Source organism: Psammomys obesus, unplaced genomic scaffold (genome assembly GCF_907164565.1).
Source record: "Psammomys obesus unplaced genomic scaffold, mPsaObe1.curated_primary_1811, whole genome shotgun sequence".
NCBI lineage: Eukaryota > Metazoa > Chordata > Mammalia > Rodentia > Muridae > Psammomys > Psammomys obesus.
The window spans coordinates 15,279,846-15,295,402 of NW_026596131.1; the positions used below are offsets into that span (position 1 = coordinate 15,279,846).

The 15,557-nt window shown below is 46.0% G+C and overlaps 1 protein-coding gene across 1 annotated transcript in view; it reads right to left on the bottom strand.

Moving 5' to 3' along the window:
- Nploc4 (NPL4 homolog, ubiquitin recognition factor) overlaps window positions 1–15,557 on the bottom strand; it is a 47,867-nt gene extending 32,310 nt beyond the window's left edge. The window contains exons 1-4 of the mRNA XM_055592173.1: window positions 15,394–15,557; window positions 11,060–11,140; window positions 6,488–6,600; window positions 748–924 (exon numbers count right to left, since the gene is read on the bottom strand). Of these exons, the coding sequence (XP_055448148.1) occupies window positions 748–924; window positions 6,488–6,600; window positions 11,060–11,140; window positions 15,394–15,408 (386 nt within the window). The 5' untranslated portion in view covers window positions 15,409–15,557. The remainder of the gene's footprint in view (window positions 1–747; window positions 925–6,487; window positions 6,601–11,059; window positions 11,141–15,393) is intronic.

The window sequence follows — 15,557 nt, forward strand, 5'->3', positions numbered from 1 at the left end:
TAATAATAATAATAATAATAATAATAATAATAATAATAATAATAATAATAGAACAGCAAGCACTCTAACTGCTAAGCCATCTCTCCAGTCCCTAACTGGTTTCCTTAAAAAGAATTGCACAAAATTCTAAAATTAAGTAATGCACACATACACACAATAGCATTGCACATAGCCTGGTACAAAGTGAATTGAAAGGAGCAGATCTGCAAATCAGAGATTCACTAGAGGAAACACACTGGTACCCAGTGTTCAGAATACTCTGTTGGTAGTCATCCTATTGCTCCTGAGAGGTCACACTGGTAAACACTCAGCCATCAGGCCCTCTACTCCTACCTCTGATGGTGGGAGCAAACATTATCTCAAGGGGCATCAAAATAGACCGCACCTGGCCCCACACACCTTTTGAATCTCTTAGTATCCACACAGTCCTAAACATTTTATGTGGGATCTATGTTCAAGTTTCAACTACCAAAAAGTTGCCAAGATAACATGCAGTAAAATAATGAGAAAACAGATGAGCAAACGCAGATTGTTCACCTTTAACAATGCTAATGTGAAACGTATTTCAATATTTGCTTTTTGAGACAGGGTCTCATGCTCTGGCCTGAGCTCACTATGTAAGCCAGGCTGACCTTGAACTTGCCCCTACGTGCTGAGGTCACTGAAGTCACCAGCCGCAGCTCTTACACACTTCCTTTACTGACCGTTAGTTAAGCCCCCCATGCAGGAGCCGTGAGGAGCACTTACAGCTGCGGGTCGCGGCTCCTGTAAATCTTTCCATCCTGCTTGCTGAGGTACTGATCGATCTCATCTTCAACCACATTGGGAGCACCGAAGGCCTTTAGCCCTCCTGAGGTTGATGTCTCCATTTCAGCCGAGGGTCCAGCGAGGTTGGAGGGGAACAGGAACAGCAAGTCGCCATGTCTGTTCAAAGGACAGAGTATCACAACGCCATCCTCCCCTCCAAAACCACACCACAGTCTGCTGTGGACCCAACAGCTTCAAAAGACAGATGGTACCATTTAAAGGCCCACATTGGGAAGTTCCGCCTGTACGAGGAGAGAATTCTTTGTTCCGTGGCATTGTACACACTAGTACAGATTTTCTAAGCAATTCATTGTAAAAACTATGAAATACGCCTAGCAGTCTCACTGTGTGTGTCAACACCACTGTGCTCACCTGGGCCTCGGGGCAGCCCTTCCTGTTCCTGGTCTGTCTGCCTCTAACTCCTCACCTCGGTCAGCTCTCCACTCATAGCTATCTCTCTAGGTCACACGCTCAGGCCATGCTCACATCTCTGTCACACATGCACCAGGTAAATACCGGCTCACAAGCATTCAGACAGATTTAAAAGATATTTCACACCTTGCTCTTCGTATCTACAGGCCTCATTCAACAACTCCCCAGGATTAATCCTGACTGTCCTGGTTGGTTGGTGGGTTTTTTGTTTTTGTTGTTGTTTGACTTTTTTTTTGTCAGCTTGCCACGATCTAAAGTCATATAATAGGGTACCACAATTGAAAAAAAAAGTCTCAGTAATACTGGCTGTAGGCAAGCCTTGGGCATTTTCTTTGTTGTTGCTGGTGGTGTTTTTTTTTTTAAATCTGAAGCCAGGCATCTTTTTTTCTTTTTTTAATTTTATGTACACTGGTCCTTTGCCTGAATGTATGTCCAAATGCTGTCAGATCTCCTGAACAGGTGTTACAAACAGTTGTGAGCTGCCATGTTGGTGCTGGGAACTGCACCTGGGTCCTCTGGAAGAGCAGCCAGTGCTCTTAACCAATGAGCCATCTCCCCACGCCCCGTGGGCATTTTCTTAATTAGCAATTGATATGGAAGGGTGCAGCCCTTTGTTTGGTGGTACTAGCCCTGGCCAGGTGGTCCTGAGGTGTTTAAGAAGGCAAGCTGATCAAGCTCTAAAGGAAGAGCATTTCTCCATGGCTTCTCTTTAGTTCCTGCCTTGTTCTCCCTCAGTGGACTGCAACCCAGGAGAGAGAAGCCAAATAAGCCTTTTTTCCTCCCCAAGCTTCTTTTGGTTGTGGTGTTTTATCACAGCAATAAAAATCCTAACTAAGACAGTGACTTATTTAAAAACCAAACAAGCCGTGTCTCACTCTGTAGCCTAGGCTAGCCTCAAACTCAAAATCCCCCTGCCTCTACTTAGCACCTGAGTGCTAAGACTACAGGTGTGTGCTACCACATTTAGCTCACCACACTGGAGCACATCAGCTGGGTTCTGCCACTGTGAAGAATATACCCACAAGCAGATGCCAACACTGATTGGGCACTCTGATTGGGCAGATTTCAGGCACAGCCTCCTTCTGTTCCAAGACTGTGGAAGGTCTGCTTTCCAAAAGAAAGCTTGCTTGCTTTCTCCTTGCTGTGCTCTATCTGGACATGACCTGCAGCTTCCTCTCTGAAGCTATTCACACAACCATTGTGAGTCATGCCTGACCAGAGGTGGCTGTGGCACTAAAGCAACTCCAGCCTTTGAAGATGGGAGGTGACAGAGCATTTAACAAGCTTTCAGCTGCCATCAACAGGATGCACAAGACAGAAGCTGAAAGAACAACTGGCTCAGTGCTGAACAGCAAGCCACAAGAAAAGCACTGTCTGCAAGTACAAACTGCAAGACACGCAGCCTCCCAGGAGCACGGCCAGCTGCCCTTGCCTCCTCAATCTTCTGTAATGCACAGGCAATAAACCTGCCAAACTGTAACCAGACTTCTGCTTCTAGCAGTGGATTAAATATTCCTAAACACCCTCTAGCTATAAAATACTTGGCTCAGACACTGGATCAATTCTAACAAATATACCATAAAAATACTGCTGAGCTCTAAAGGTAAAGAATACCCAGGGATCAAAAGCCAGCAGTAAAGCCAGTAAGAACAGAAGAGGACACAGCCGCTTTCCCTCGGCCAAGACCAGGATGAAGAACTTGAGGCTGAGAGACTGCAGTGTTCACTGGGCAACAGGAGACAAAGCCTTGAACTCTCTGCCCACATAAGACTGCTGAGCCTGAAACTCCCACAGAAACCCAAATGATCAGCCAGGCTTGTGGTGCACACCTGTAATCCCAGCACTTGGAAAGGTAAAAGCAAGAGGATCACAAATTCAAGGTCAGCCTTAGCTCAAGTTCAAGACCAGTTTGGATAACATAAGACTCTGTCCTTAAAAAAAAAAAAAAAAAAAAAAAAACAAGCAAACAAAAAGCCCCAAATGACAAAAGGAAGTCTGAACAACTGAGAGAATCCAGGAACTCAAAATGGGAACCAAGAAGAAATGGAGTCTGCTTTCCCCAGACACACTGCAGGGAAAGTCACCTCCAAGGTTCCAATCAGGCACCTGCATATAGAGTGGAACCTGGGCTGCTTTTGGGCTCTGGAGGACCAAAACCAGAAAGGAATGCAGCTCCACGGTACCCCCTTGTGCTGACATAAGTAAATGCCACTAACACCAATCCGAAGCAAAGACTGTCCTAGAAGCCATAGCTCCTCACACCTCCCCCAATAAAAACCAAAACTTACAACAGGAAATAAATCCACACAAGCAAGAGTAGCTAGAAACAAGCCTGAGAGAGACAGGCCTAGGGTTCAAATGCTGGACTTACAAGACAAACACAAATTCTGGAGAAAAACCTTCTAGGAAAAAGCTAAGAGCAGTACAGCACCTTGAAGACAGCAATAGTCCAGGATGAGGAAACTGACTAGTGTTTTGGCTAGGCCCAGTGGTTCAGGCCTGTAAATTAGCTGCTCAGGAGACAAAAGACAAGTCCAAACCCCAAACCTAGCCTGGGCAACACAGAAAGACTGCCTCAAAATAAAAAGTTAAAAAAAAAAAAAAACTGAATAAAAAATGGAGGACAGAGACCTAGGACTATAGCTCAGCAGTAGAGCACTTGCTCGGCATTCCTAACAATACCGCAAGTTGATACCAGTACTAAAAAAGTAGGATATTTAACAGTGGAAGCAGCACAGAGGTATGCATCTGTATTCTGAAGCAGGAGGACTCCTACTTAAAAAATAAGTAATATGTAAAGTGAGAACAGATACCCTATACTCCTAAGCAAGACTGCAACACCCAAGGGTCACGCTGACCACTCAGGACTCTATGTGCTGTGGGAAAGCGTGGAATCCAGAACAAGGAAAACAGCTGAATGTAACCCATGGGACAAGGAGACAAGGAGGAAGAGACAGTCTCAAACTCAAAATCCTCCTGCCTCAGTCTCAGAAGACTGTGTGTGTCAATAAACTCAATCCAGAATTTTTCTTTCTTTTTAAGTTTTTTTGAGGCAAGGTCTCACTGTGGAACTCTGGCTGTCCTTGAACTCACAGAGATCTGCCTATTTCTGCCTCCACAGTGCTGGGATTAAAGGTGTTCACTGTTATGCCTGGCTAAGTCATACTATCTTAAAAGAGACAGGCACAGAGGTGCATACTGTAATTCCAGAATGTCCGTGAGTAAACTGACAGGTAAAAAGGGTAAGGAAATGAACAAACATGGTTACCACAGAGACCACCATAGCTGGCACCTTCAGCCCAAAAAGAGATCTCAAAGGTAGCCAAAAAGAACAGGAAAAAATACAACACTACACACACACACACACACACACACACACCCTAAAAAGGAATAACAGAAATAGATTTCATTACAGAGCAACAATAACGAAACTAGAAAACAAAAGAATAAGCTACACAAAGTTCCAACAAAAATCAAACACTATTCTGAAAAACACAAGTAAAATAAAGACAAGTTGCAGTTAATTCTCCAGCTGCCTGTATGCAGGGAGGTCACTAAGTCTTGCAGTGTCTCTCCAGACAGAGGCCGTATGAGGGGGACACTGAACAGGCAGCCTCCTCAAGCCAGTGACAGATACTTCATACCTTGATGGCACCTGAATCTTGGACCCCTAGTCCCTACAACAGTAAGGAAACAAATTGATAATGTCCAGGTAATGCTTCATCTATCATTAAAGACACAAACTAAAGCCAATCATAGTATTATAGGCTTATAATCCCAGCACAGCAGAGCAGGGGTCCAGGCCAACCTGGACGATACAGAGCTCCAGGCCAATCAGGATAACGTAGTAAGACCCTGTCTCAAAGTAACAACAAAAGATGCAATCTAGAATAGCCCTGAAAGGTATGTTTCAAATGCCTCTGTTCTTTCACTGTTACTGAGGCAGCCCAGTCCACATGGCTTATCTGAAAACTCTTCTCTTGGTAACTGCTTTCTCTTTTCCTCTTCAAGACAAGGTCGACTTGCAATCATCCCGCCTCCAACAGTAAGTTCTGGGTATAACCAGTTAAATTATTTATCTACTTATGAGAACAGTTTTTAAAAACACAGGCAGATGGGTACAGTGGCACATACCCATGATCCCAGCGCTCAGGAGGAAGGGGGCAGAACAGTGAGTCACAGTTAATTTGCATGGCATAGAAAAACCCCATCTCAATAAAACTACGTAACGTCAAACTTCTATAACATTCATGGAGAAGCAACTTCATCCTGGGAGCTGGTGCGATGGCTCAGCAAATGAAGAAGCCTGCTGACAGCACAAAGACCTGAAGTTGACCCCCAGAACCCAAATGAGAGAACCGGTTTCCCCAAGTTGCCCTCTGACCACTGCACCTGAGTGTGCACACGCGTGTGCACGTGAGCACGCACAGATGACGTGTAATCATGAAGGGCACAAACTAGTTACAGGACAGACAAACAGGTGCCAAGTCTCTGCAGAATAGGTAAATGTTATCGCTACGTATCCTCATCTATGAACTTAACAGTAACAACAGTCTACTGTTGTGTCTAGTTAGACACACAAGCTGACAAATGCCCGGAGGGTAAGCCAAGCATGCAGGTAACTCTCATACACATAAACACTTCTTTAAAAAAAGACAGTTCACCACTGCAGGTGCCCAGCTTAGAGGGTGGTAAACAAGCTTGTCTATAAGAAGCCACACGGCAAACATTTTCAACTCTGCAGGCTCCATCATTTGTTACACTCATTCACTGCTGCACTTACAGCATGAAAGCAGTCAAAAACCATACATGACTGAGTCCCAGGAACACCATAAACTTACAGGTGCGCAAGGGGCCTTTGCCAAAGCTTCACTGACACCTTAAGTGAAAATGGGCCACCATAACTCACCTGTCTCCTTAGGAAGCAGGGCTGACATGACATGACCTCTTCCCAAACAGCTGTGCTCGGAAGTCCTCCCGTCCAGACAAGGCATTGACCTTCAGCTATGGACCCAAGACTATAGCCTCCTCCTAACACCATTTCAGAACCCTGTTGTCAAACCCCCTCACCACAACCGATGGCCTAGTGTGCTGCTACACATCGGCCAGACAATACAACCCTGAGTGTGAGCAGGTAACATAGCCATAGTCAGAGCAGCGCCCAGAGGGAAGAAGAGATGCAGGCAGCCTCAGCTGCGGCACTGGCTCTGCTTCCTCAGCTGCCTGTCTCCACTGGCTAGACACTTACTTGATCTTTAGCAAATGGAGGGATTTGCTGGACGACGCTGTTATTTCTCCAGTCTTGTTTCTATTGATGTAAACTGAGAAGCCGTTGTTTTGGAAGCCAAACTCCTTTGCAACCTATAAGCCCCAAACAACAGAAATGCAATGAAACATCTGAGCATCACATAGCACAGGCTGCCAGGACCCATGGAAGACACTTGGTAACGTTAGGAAGAGCTCATCAGATGCATCCTTGTCATTTCACAAGAAGAGCTACCTCAACATGCCAGCGCTATTTCAAACAAGTGGTCCCCAGGAACAAAGGTCTTGTATGAATAATGTGAAAAGTGAACCAGTCGAAGTCGGGGCAATGTGTGGCGAGACAACTGCTGGTTCTGCAACAGCAGTAAAAACAAATTCCAATCATAAAAACTGAGTGCAGAATGATGCTCTCAGTGAAGGAAAGCCAGCTGCAGCTAGCAAGGTGTCTTGGCAGGTACAGCGCCTGCTGCCGAGCCTTGTGGCTAGACCCACACGGGGGAGAGAGCTGACTCTTGCAAGGTGTGCTCTGGTCTCCACATGTGTACATGGCAAGCACGCCATCACTGTCCACCTCAGGGGAGAAATAAGTGTAAAAGAATTTAAACATTTTTTAAGAGAAATGTCAACTGTGCACAGCAGCATACTTGTGTGACTCCAGCACAGGGAAATGGCAACAGGGGTATGAAGTTCAAGGCTAGCCTCAGCTACACAACAGATTCATGAGACCTTGATGATAGGACACAAAACAATGAAAGGGAGAGGGAAAAGAAAGGAGGAAAAAAGGAAAAGAAAACATATAAGCAGGTAGGTAGGCAGGTAGGTAGGTAAGCAGATCATCAACTTGTGCTACTTGGGAGCAATTAATCATTTAACTCGACAGATAGTAAGCATCCTATATGCAGATCTCTAGGGATTCTAGATTGGGAAAAACCAAACAGTGAGACCTTGAAATAAATGGTATCAAATTCTTTTCTGGCTGGAGGTAAAGGCAACAGTGACACAAGGTCTCAAATAGCTCAGGCTAACTTCAAACTTAGAATGTACTACAGGCTGGCCTTGAACTCCTGACCCCCCTACCTCCTCCACCTCCCAAGTGAGGCCTGTGAGCTATTTTCAACATAAACAATCTTACCACACAGGCCAATATCAATTTCTTTACAGAGCATAAAGCCATAAAAAAAAAAAAAAAAAAAAAAAAAGGCTACTGAGCACAGGCCATCCTGCCCAAACAATATTCACGGGCTCAAGACCTGCTTTTCAAGCAAGTTTGTAAGGGCACAGAAAGGCTGTTTTAAAGAGTATTTACTGGGACTTTATTACTAACAAAATAAACCACACAGAGAGAAAAGACTCACTTACAAGAGATATCTAATGTAGTGGAATGCCCAGAAAGAGAAAACAGCATGGTGACTCCCTGGGCTACAGTGAGGAAAAAAGAGTAGGGGCTGTTTGAGGGAAACAGATTTCAGAGAAGCACAATGAAAATGTTCTGAAGACAGGTTTCACAGCAATGCAAGAATACAAAACTTTATATGGAATGAAAAAAAACAAAAACAAAAGAACATCTAGTACTAGATGCAAATCTGCATTTGACAGCAGAGAACCACATCCATAACACACTGCTAGTAAAAAACAAAAATTACAAATAGCCATATAACGCCATCTTGAACACAAATGTATCTGTAAACAACATAGTCTTATAGCCTGTCTGGGTCTGAACTGACAATCTGCCTAGGCTTGGGTAAACTGGTCACTCCCAATGGCATAACTTGCTGCCCCTCCAAACAAGCCAACTAATGACTGACAAAAAAGAGACAAGCTGGATGCTGAGCTCTGCTAGGTAAAAGACCAAGAGCAGCCTAGGTGCTGGGAGTTCTTGTCCTTTGGACACTGGCAGAAGGGGACCCTTTGGGACAGGGCCTGCAAAGAGACATGTCTCAGCAGGATTAGACTCTGTGAAAAGAAAGCTGTTCCAGTCCTATCCTGTTCATTTCACTTAAGTTCTTCCTTCTTATGTACACATGAGAATACACAAAACTTTCAAAAATCACCAAAGCACAAAATAAAATTCTAATGACAAAGGAAAGCCAGTGTAATCTCATTGTTAGTATCATAGGTATACACAGTCAGACTTCTTTGGAAACTCAATTGTATTTTAAGTTTAAAAAACTGTAACAAGAGCATCAGCAAAATTGCCTATAGCAGCATCTGAAATACCTCACTAAAAAACAGTATGAGCCAGGCGTGGTGGCACAGTCCTTTAATCCCAGCATTCGGGGAGGCAGAGGCAGGTGGATCTCTGAGTTCGGGGCCAGCCTGGTCTGCAGAGCAAGCTCTGGGACAGCCAAGGCTACATAGAGAAATCCTGTCTCAAAAAGAAGAAAAAAGAAAAAGATGAGAGGAGAGCCACAATTTGCTGGCCTTTGGTACAAAATATAAAACAAAAGTTTTATACCCAAGACTTCTCATCCACTTCAGGTCTGCCTCAGCTCTCTCCATTATCCCCTGTATATACAGTCATAAATATGTGCCTTTAATTTCTCTAAAAAAGAACTAGGGAGGGGAGGGGTAGCCTGAAGAAATGGCTCAGTGGTTAAGAGCACTAGCTGCTCTTCTAAAGGACCAAGGTTCAGCCGGACGTGGTAGTGCACACCTTTAGTCCTGGTACTTGGGAGGCAGAGGCAGGCGGATCTTTGTTGAGTATGAGGCCAGCCTGGTCTACAGAACCAGGATAGCCAGGGCTCTGTTACACAGAGAAACCATGTCAAAAAAAAAAAAAAAAAAAAAAAAAGGGCCAAGGCTCAATTCCAAGCACCCATGTGGCAGTTCACAACCACCTATAACTCAGTCGAAGGGGACCTGAGCCCTTCTTCTGGCCTCCACAGGCACTAGACATGTATACGATGCACACATTCTCATCTGCAAACCGAAAAATGACAAAATTGCCAGAAGTGCCCACCAGTAAACAGCCAGGCAGGCAAATGTCTACAGCCCTGGCAACACATGCACACAAAACAGCCATACACATTAAAAATAATTTTTGTTTGTTTTGTGTTGTTTTTCAAGACAGGGTTTCTCTGTGTAGCCTTGACTGTCCTGGACTCACTCTGTAGACCAGGCTGGCCTCAAACTCACAGTGATCCGACAGCCTCTGTCTCCCAGAGTGCTGGGATTACAGGAGTGCAACACCATGCCTGGCTAAAAATAATTGGCTTTTCAATAAGTAATTTTTTAAGAAGAGATCAGGGGAAGGGCATGGCTGGAGAGCTAGACCAGCTGCTAAGAGCACTCCATGCTGCTGCCAAGGACCTAGAATCAATTACCAACATCCACATGGTGGCGCACAGCCACATCTAACCCCAGTCCAGGAGATCCAACGCCCTCTTCTGGCCCCCATGGCCACTGCATGTACATGGTGTACAGACACAGGCACGCCAAGCACCCATACACAGAAAATAAAAATAAATCAATCAGGGGGCTGAGATAGAAAGACCTTTTTGGAATCATTGAGATTACAGCAATGAGGCCAGCCTGCTCTACATAGCAAGTTCCAGGCCAGTCACCACTATGTAGTGAGACACTGTCTCAAAATAAATAATCTTTTAAAAAGAATAAGAAAAAGTTGAGTGTAGTGGTGCACGCCTTTCATCCCAGCACTTGGGAGGCAGAGGCAGGCAGATCTCTGTGAGTTCAAGGTCAGCCTGATGAACACAATGAATTCCAGGACAGAAGAAACCCTGTCTCAAAAACAAAACAAAACTAAATAAATAGAATGGATCATTCTACACGCTTTTATAATTCCCCTTTGACAAAACTGATGTTTTCCTCCAAATGTCTGTCTGCAGCATGGTCCTGGCTCAGCCTGTGTGTGAGAAAGGGTGTCAGGCCATGGGTCCAGTTGGTCTGCAGTTCACCATATGACTAAGCCGGCCTTAAACCTCTCTCATCTTAGCTTCCTGAGACAAGAACACAGCAACCTGCTCTAAATTTTCATTCTCAAAAATTATTCTTGCCAAGAACTTTACCTGCGCTCCAGTAGCGGTCAATCATGACAAGCATCTGAACCAGAGATGCTGCTGAGCTCGCACTTGTAATCCCGGCAGCACTCAGGAAGCTGAGGCAGAAGTGCTGAAAGCACAAGGCCAGCTAACAGGGCGAGACTTTGTCTATCTTTCTGCCTCTCCTGTCCCCTTCCTTCTCTCCCTCCCTGCTCCTCAAGCAGATCCAGTCCAACCATACGAAGAAAAAGCCATACAAGTGACAACTTGGTAGTAAAAGTGAAAAAGTAGGGGGCTGGAGAAATGGCTCAGTGTAAAAAAGGATTGGCTGCTCTTCCTGAGGACCAGGGTTCAATTCCCAGCATCCACATGGCAGCTCACAACTGCCTATAACTCCTGTTCCAGGGATCAAATCCCCTCACACATGCAAGCAAAACACCAATGGACTTAAATAAAAATAAGCTTATTTTTTTTTAAAAATTAAAAAAGGAACCACGAAAAGGCATAAACAGGAATACTGGCTAGAACAAGGCCCCAAAGATAAGTGTTACAGGTACCTTTTTCAAAAATGTTGCAACTGTTTCTCTCTTTGTTGTAGTGATCCTCTTCACGCCATCTGGGGACTGGACACGGATTATCTACGGCAAATAAGGTCAGATGGTTACTGAACCTAGGGAGGTGTTCATTTTATACACAGTGTACTTGCAGTCTTTGGGCATCAGGACTGTTGAAATGAACTGTGCAGTCACTCTTCCCGCCTTTCTTCCGTGTGTGTGCTGTGTGTCCTGTGTGTGCTCCTGTATGCACAGGTACACTGACTTGTGCATGCAACCAGGGTGTCAAGAAGTCACTGCAAGGCCTCATCTGTGTCCTCTCCCTTGCTCTTGGGGACAGGGTTGCTCACTGAACCTGGAGCTCACTGTCACGGCCATGCTGGGTAGGCAGCAAGCAGCCTCCTGCCTCTGCACTGCTGGAGTTACACATGTACACCTGTGTCCGGCTTTCCTCCGGGTACTTGCACAGAAAGCCCTTTGCTCACAAACCACCTCCCTGTTCCCCATCCTTCCCCTTCCAATCCCCAACTCACACGCAAGGTGCTCTAGTGTACCATTCTGAGTCAAACACTTTGTCATTTCCTGGGGAACATTCAACTTCGAGGCTACGCATGGTGGGAACACCTGTAATCCCAAGTGCTCCAGAAGTGGAGGCAAGAACATCAGAAGCAGGCAGCCTGGGCTGCATGAGGCCACATTAACAAAGTATGTTTTTCACAAGTACAGGTACATTGTCTGCAGTTATGTCTGAGCACCACGTGCATGTACTGCCCTTCAAGGTCAGAGGAAGACATGCCATGACATCATCTTAAAAAACAGAAAGGCTAGAGAGATGGCTCAGTCCACAGCTGCTCTCACAGAACATTGGGTTCAATTTCCAGCACCTTCATGGCAGCTCTCAACTGTCCAACTCCACTTCCAGGGAATGGAATACCCACTTCTCTTCCACAGGATCCTACACACTTAGGGGGCACATAGAGTCACACATGCACACATATATACACATAAAAATAAAAGATAAGTTAATTTAAAAATAAAATAAAGGCCCTTAATACCACACGGCAAACTGAATTAGCGTTTGTTTGGGTTGTTTGGGTTTTTTTTTTTTTGGGGGGGGGTGAGATAAGGTTTCTCCATGTAGCCCTGGCTGTCCTGAACTCACTCTGTAGACCAGGCTGGCCTCAAACTCACAGAGATCCTCCTGCCTCTGCCTCGTGAGTGCTGGGATTACAGATGTGCCATCAGGTCCAGCCTAGAGTTTGTTTTTCTAGGCAGTTTTAACAAAATGTATTTCCATGACAAGGCAAGGCTAAAAATGCTGGCTGGAATTCAAGGCTGCTAGACATGGGCCTAGTTTGTAGGACTTGATTTCTATACCGACTCAGCCCCTGCTTTAGTGAGAAAGCATGAACTGGCATGCCCTGTAAGTCAGGCAGCTACTGCCTCCTCAGCTGAGGGCTTAGAAGGAAGACACAAGGTATCTCAGAAAATGCCTCTGCTGCAGTGCCTTCTCCAGCAGACACAAACAGTATACTATATAGAAAATGCTTTGTCAGAAATAAAGATTTCTGACACACTGCACAACTCTAGAATGGCTTACAGCCAACCGAACTATGTCTACTTTCATTAAACTAATTACGAATGCAAGTTCTGGTAAAATACCATGACCTGTCTCCATTTTTAGCAGTGCTCACTTGGCTCCGTCCAGTATGTCCAACACGTAAAGAGTTCTGTTCTGGAAGATACCTGTGAATACCCTGATTAAAAGGCTTAAAGTTGTGTACACATTTGCACACACTTTCCGCAGCCTGCTCACTCATCTGTGTTAAGTGCAAACATAAGTGAATTCTGATTTCCAGCACTCTTCACTTGGGACTCGCTGATAACAACGCAAGGAAATACATGGCCAAATTTCACTCTGCTCCTCTGCGAAAGGCTCACCCGATCACTCAGTAGTGAGAGCCTGTCACCCTGGCACTATGAGAAAAAAGCAGCAAGAAAAATCCTTTTGTCAATTTGGCTGACTTTGGTTTGGTTATAGGACCATGCAGACCAGACAGGTTTCCAACCCTCTACCCTTCTGGCCCAGGCTCCTGAGCCCTGGGGCTCCAGCCTATGCCACAAGGCCTAGCTGACCAAAGAAGTCTAAAGTGCAAGCTGCTCCACCTATGGAGAACAGGCTGGGCCCCACAGAGAACAGACCCTTAGGAAGTTAGATATGTGGAGACAAGCAGCAGTAGTCCCAGCTGTTTAGGAAGCTCAGGAGGATGGTCTGACCACTGGAGCTAGAAGACAGCCTGGACAACATAGCGAAACTAGGTCACAAAGTAAGAAAAAAAAAAAATTAGTAAGAATAGAGATTTTTTCTCGGAAGAACTGTTGAGTTTTTAACATTATTCCTACAGAAATTTTTTAAAGACCCCCTGAACTAAAAACAAACTGGGCTGGAGAGATGGTTCAGCAGGGAAAAGCACTTACTGATCTTGCAGAGGATCCTCGTTCAGTTCCCAGAATCCACACGGAGCTGCTGACAATTGCCTGTAACCAGCTCCAGGGTCTCCAACACCTTTAGCTTCTACCAAAAACTGCACTCATGTGCACATACACACACACACGGACGGAGACATACACATGACTTCTTCATGGGCCTGGTGAGATGGTTTATCCATCAAGACCAGAGGACCTGGGCTCAATTCCCAGCACCCACTTGGTGTCTCACAAACTTCTGTACCTGAGGATCTAAAGCCCTATTCTGGCCTCCTTAAGATCCAGGCATCCATATGGTATACACATATGTAGGCAAAACACCCACACACATAAAATAAATGTCTTAAAAATAAACTTCCAGGGGGCTGGAGAGATGGCTCAGTGGTTAAGAGCACTGTCTGCCCTTCCAAAGGTCCTGAGTTCAATTCCCAGCAACCACATGGTGGCTCATAACCATCTATACTGAGATCTAGTGCCCTCTTCAGGTGTGTAGGTATATATGCAGGAAAAATACTGTATAAATAATAAATAAATAGATCTTTAAAATAATAAATAAATAAACTTCCAAAATCAACTTCAGAAGAGGGTATTAATTCCTAACAAGCTGAAAAAGTCAATTTAAGACCCACTGGTGGCCATGAGTGCCTTTGGAATGCCTAAACAAACTGCTTGACCTCACAGTAAAGATCATTACAGTAATTGGAAAGTTTTAAAAGCAGATCTAACTGCTGATAGCTGACCTATTTTTAAGCAAGTCATCTATGACCGTAAATTTTAGTTTTACAACATAAGGCCTTTCTGAGGTTTCTCTGCATCATGTGAACATCTCCAGGGTGGGAAATACAAAGAGAACAGAAGACCCCCTACCTGGAGCTGTGAGGAAAGAGTAGTTGCCCTCAGAGAAAAGCCTTAACTATGTTAGCCCTTTGTCTGCAATCCTGATACTGAGGTAGCTGAGACAGGAGGATGTCAGGATCAAGGATGGCCTGGGATAAAACGGTCTTAAAAAAAACAACAACAAACAAACAAAAAAACCTCCTAAAGAGCTGTACTTCTCTGGAAATCCATGGAATTCAGAAATAAGTGATGTTCTCTAGAATGCAGGGACCCACTGCAGAACTGCCCCAGGCCTAAGGCACCCAACACGGCTCCCAGTCTCCCAGAAATCCCAAATGTTCCTCAGTGCTGACCACAATTCTTCTGTCAGACCAGCCTGTTATCAACATCAATCCCCAATCCCTGCCACATTTCCTTCGAAAACTCCCACAGCTTAGCTAACGGCTATGGCAGTTTTACTGACATGTTTCATGGGTCTGGGGTTTGACAATCTACTCTGTCAGGCTTAAGTAAAACCAGCCTTCATCACGGTCCTTTTAAACAGGTAGTCGTCAAGTTGTGTCAAAGAGGAGCCAGTCGCGCCAGATTGCTGTCTGCGGCCACCACCACCCCCCCCCCCGGCCACTTCCTCGGTGGGAAATGAATTCCTCTAGTGATGCCCTTCACCCGACGACTCTTCCGAAGTGAAATCATCATGACAAGGCACCGCTGGGATAGGGGAGGAGAAAGCCCCGAGGGCAGGAGAGAGGGCCGTAACCGGCTTCGGGGCCTGGGAGGAGGCCGAGGTCCCTCGAAGCAACCTGCGACAGCAGGGAGGAGGGAGGCCGCTCCACTCGTACCGCTCGGCCTCCTTCCCGCCAGCCTGTCCGGGCTCGGCCGGGATGGTGCCTCCACAAACCCAGAGCAAGAGGAGCCGCCGGCGCCCAGCACCGTCTCGCTCTGGCCCGCCCCGGACGCCGGCAAATCTGCTGCCTCATCCCGACGCCCCGCTCCCTCCCGGCCGCCGCACTCACGATGCTCTCGGCCATGGCGGCCGCTCCTGCCTCCGGACTCGGGCCCCGGGCTGCCGCCGACTGCCTTCCCAAAGGCCTCACAGCCCCGGCCTCGGCCTCAGCCCCGGCCTCCCGCCGCCGCCGCCACCGCCGCTCCAGCTTCACCTCTCGGCTCCGCCAGCACC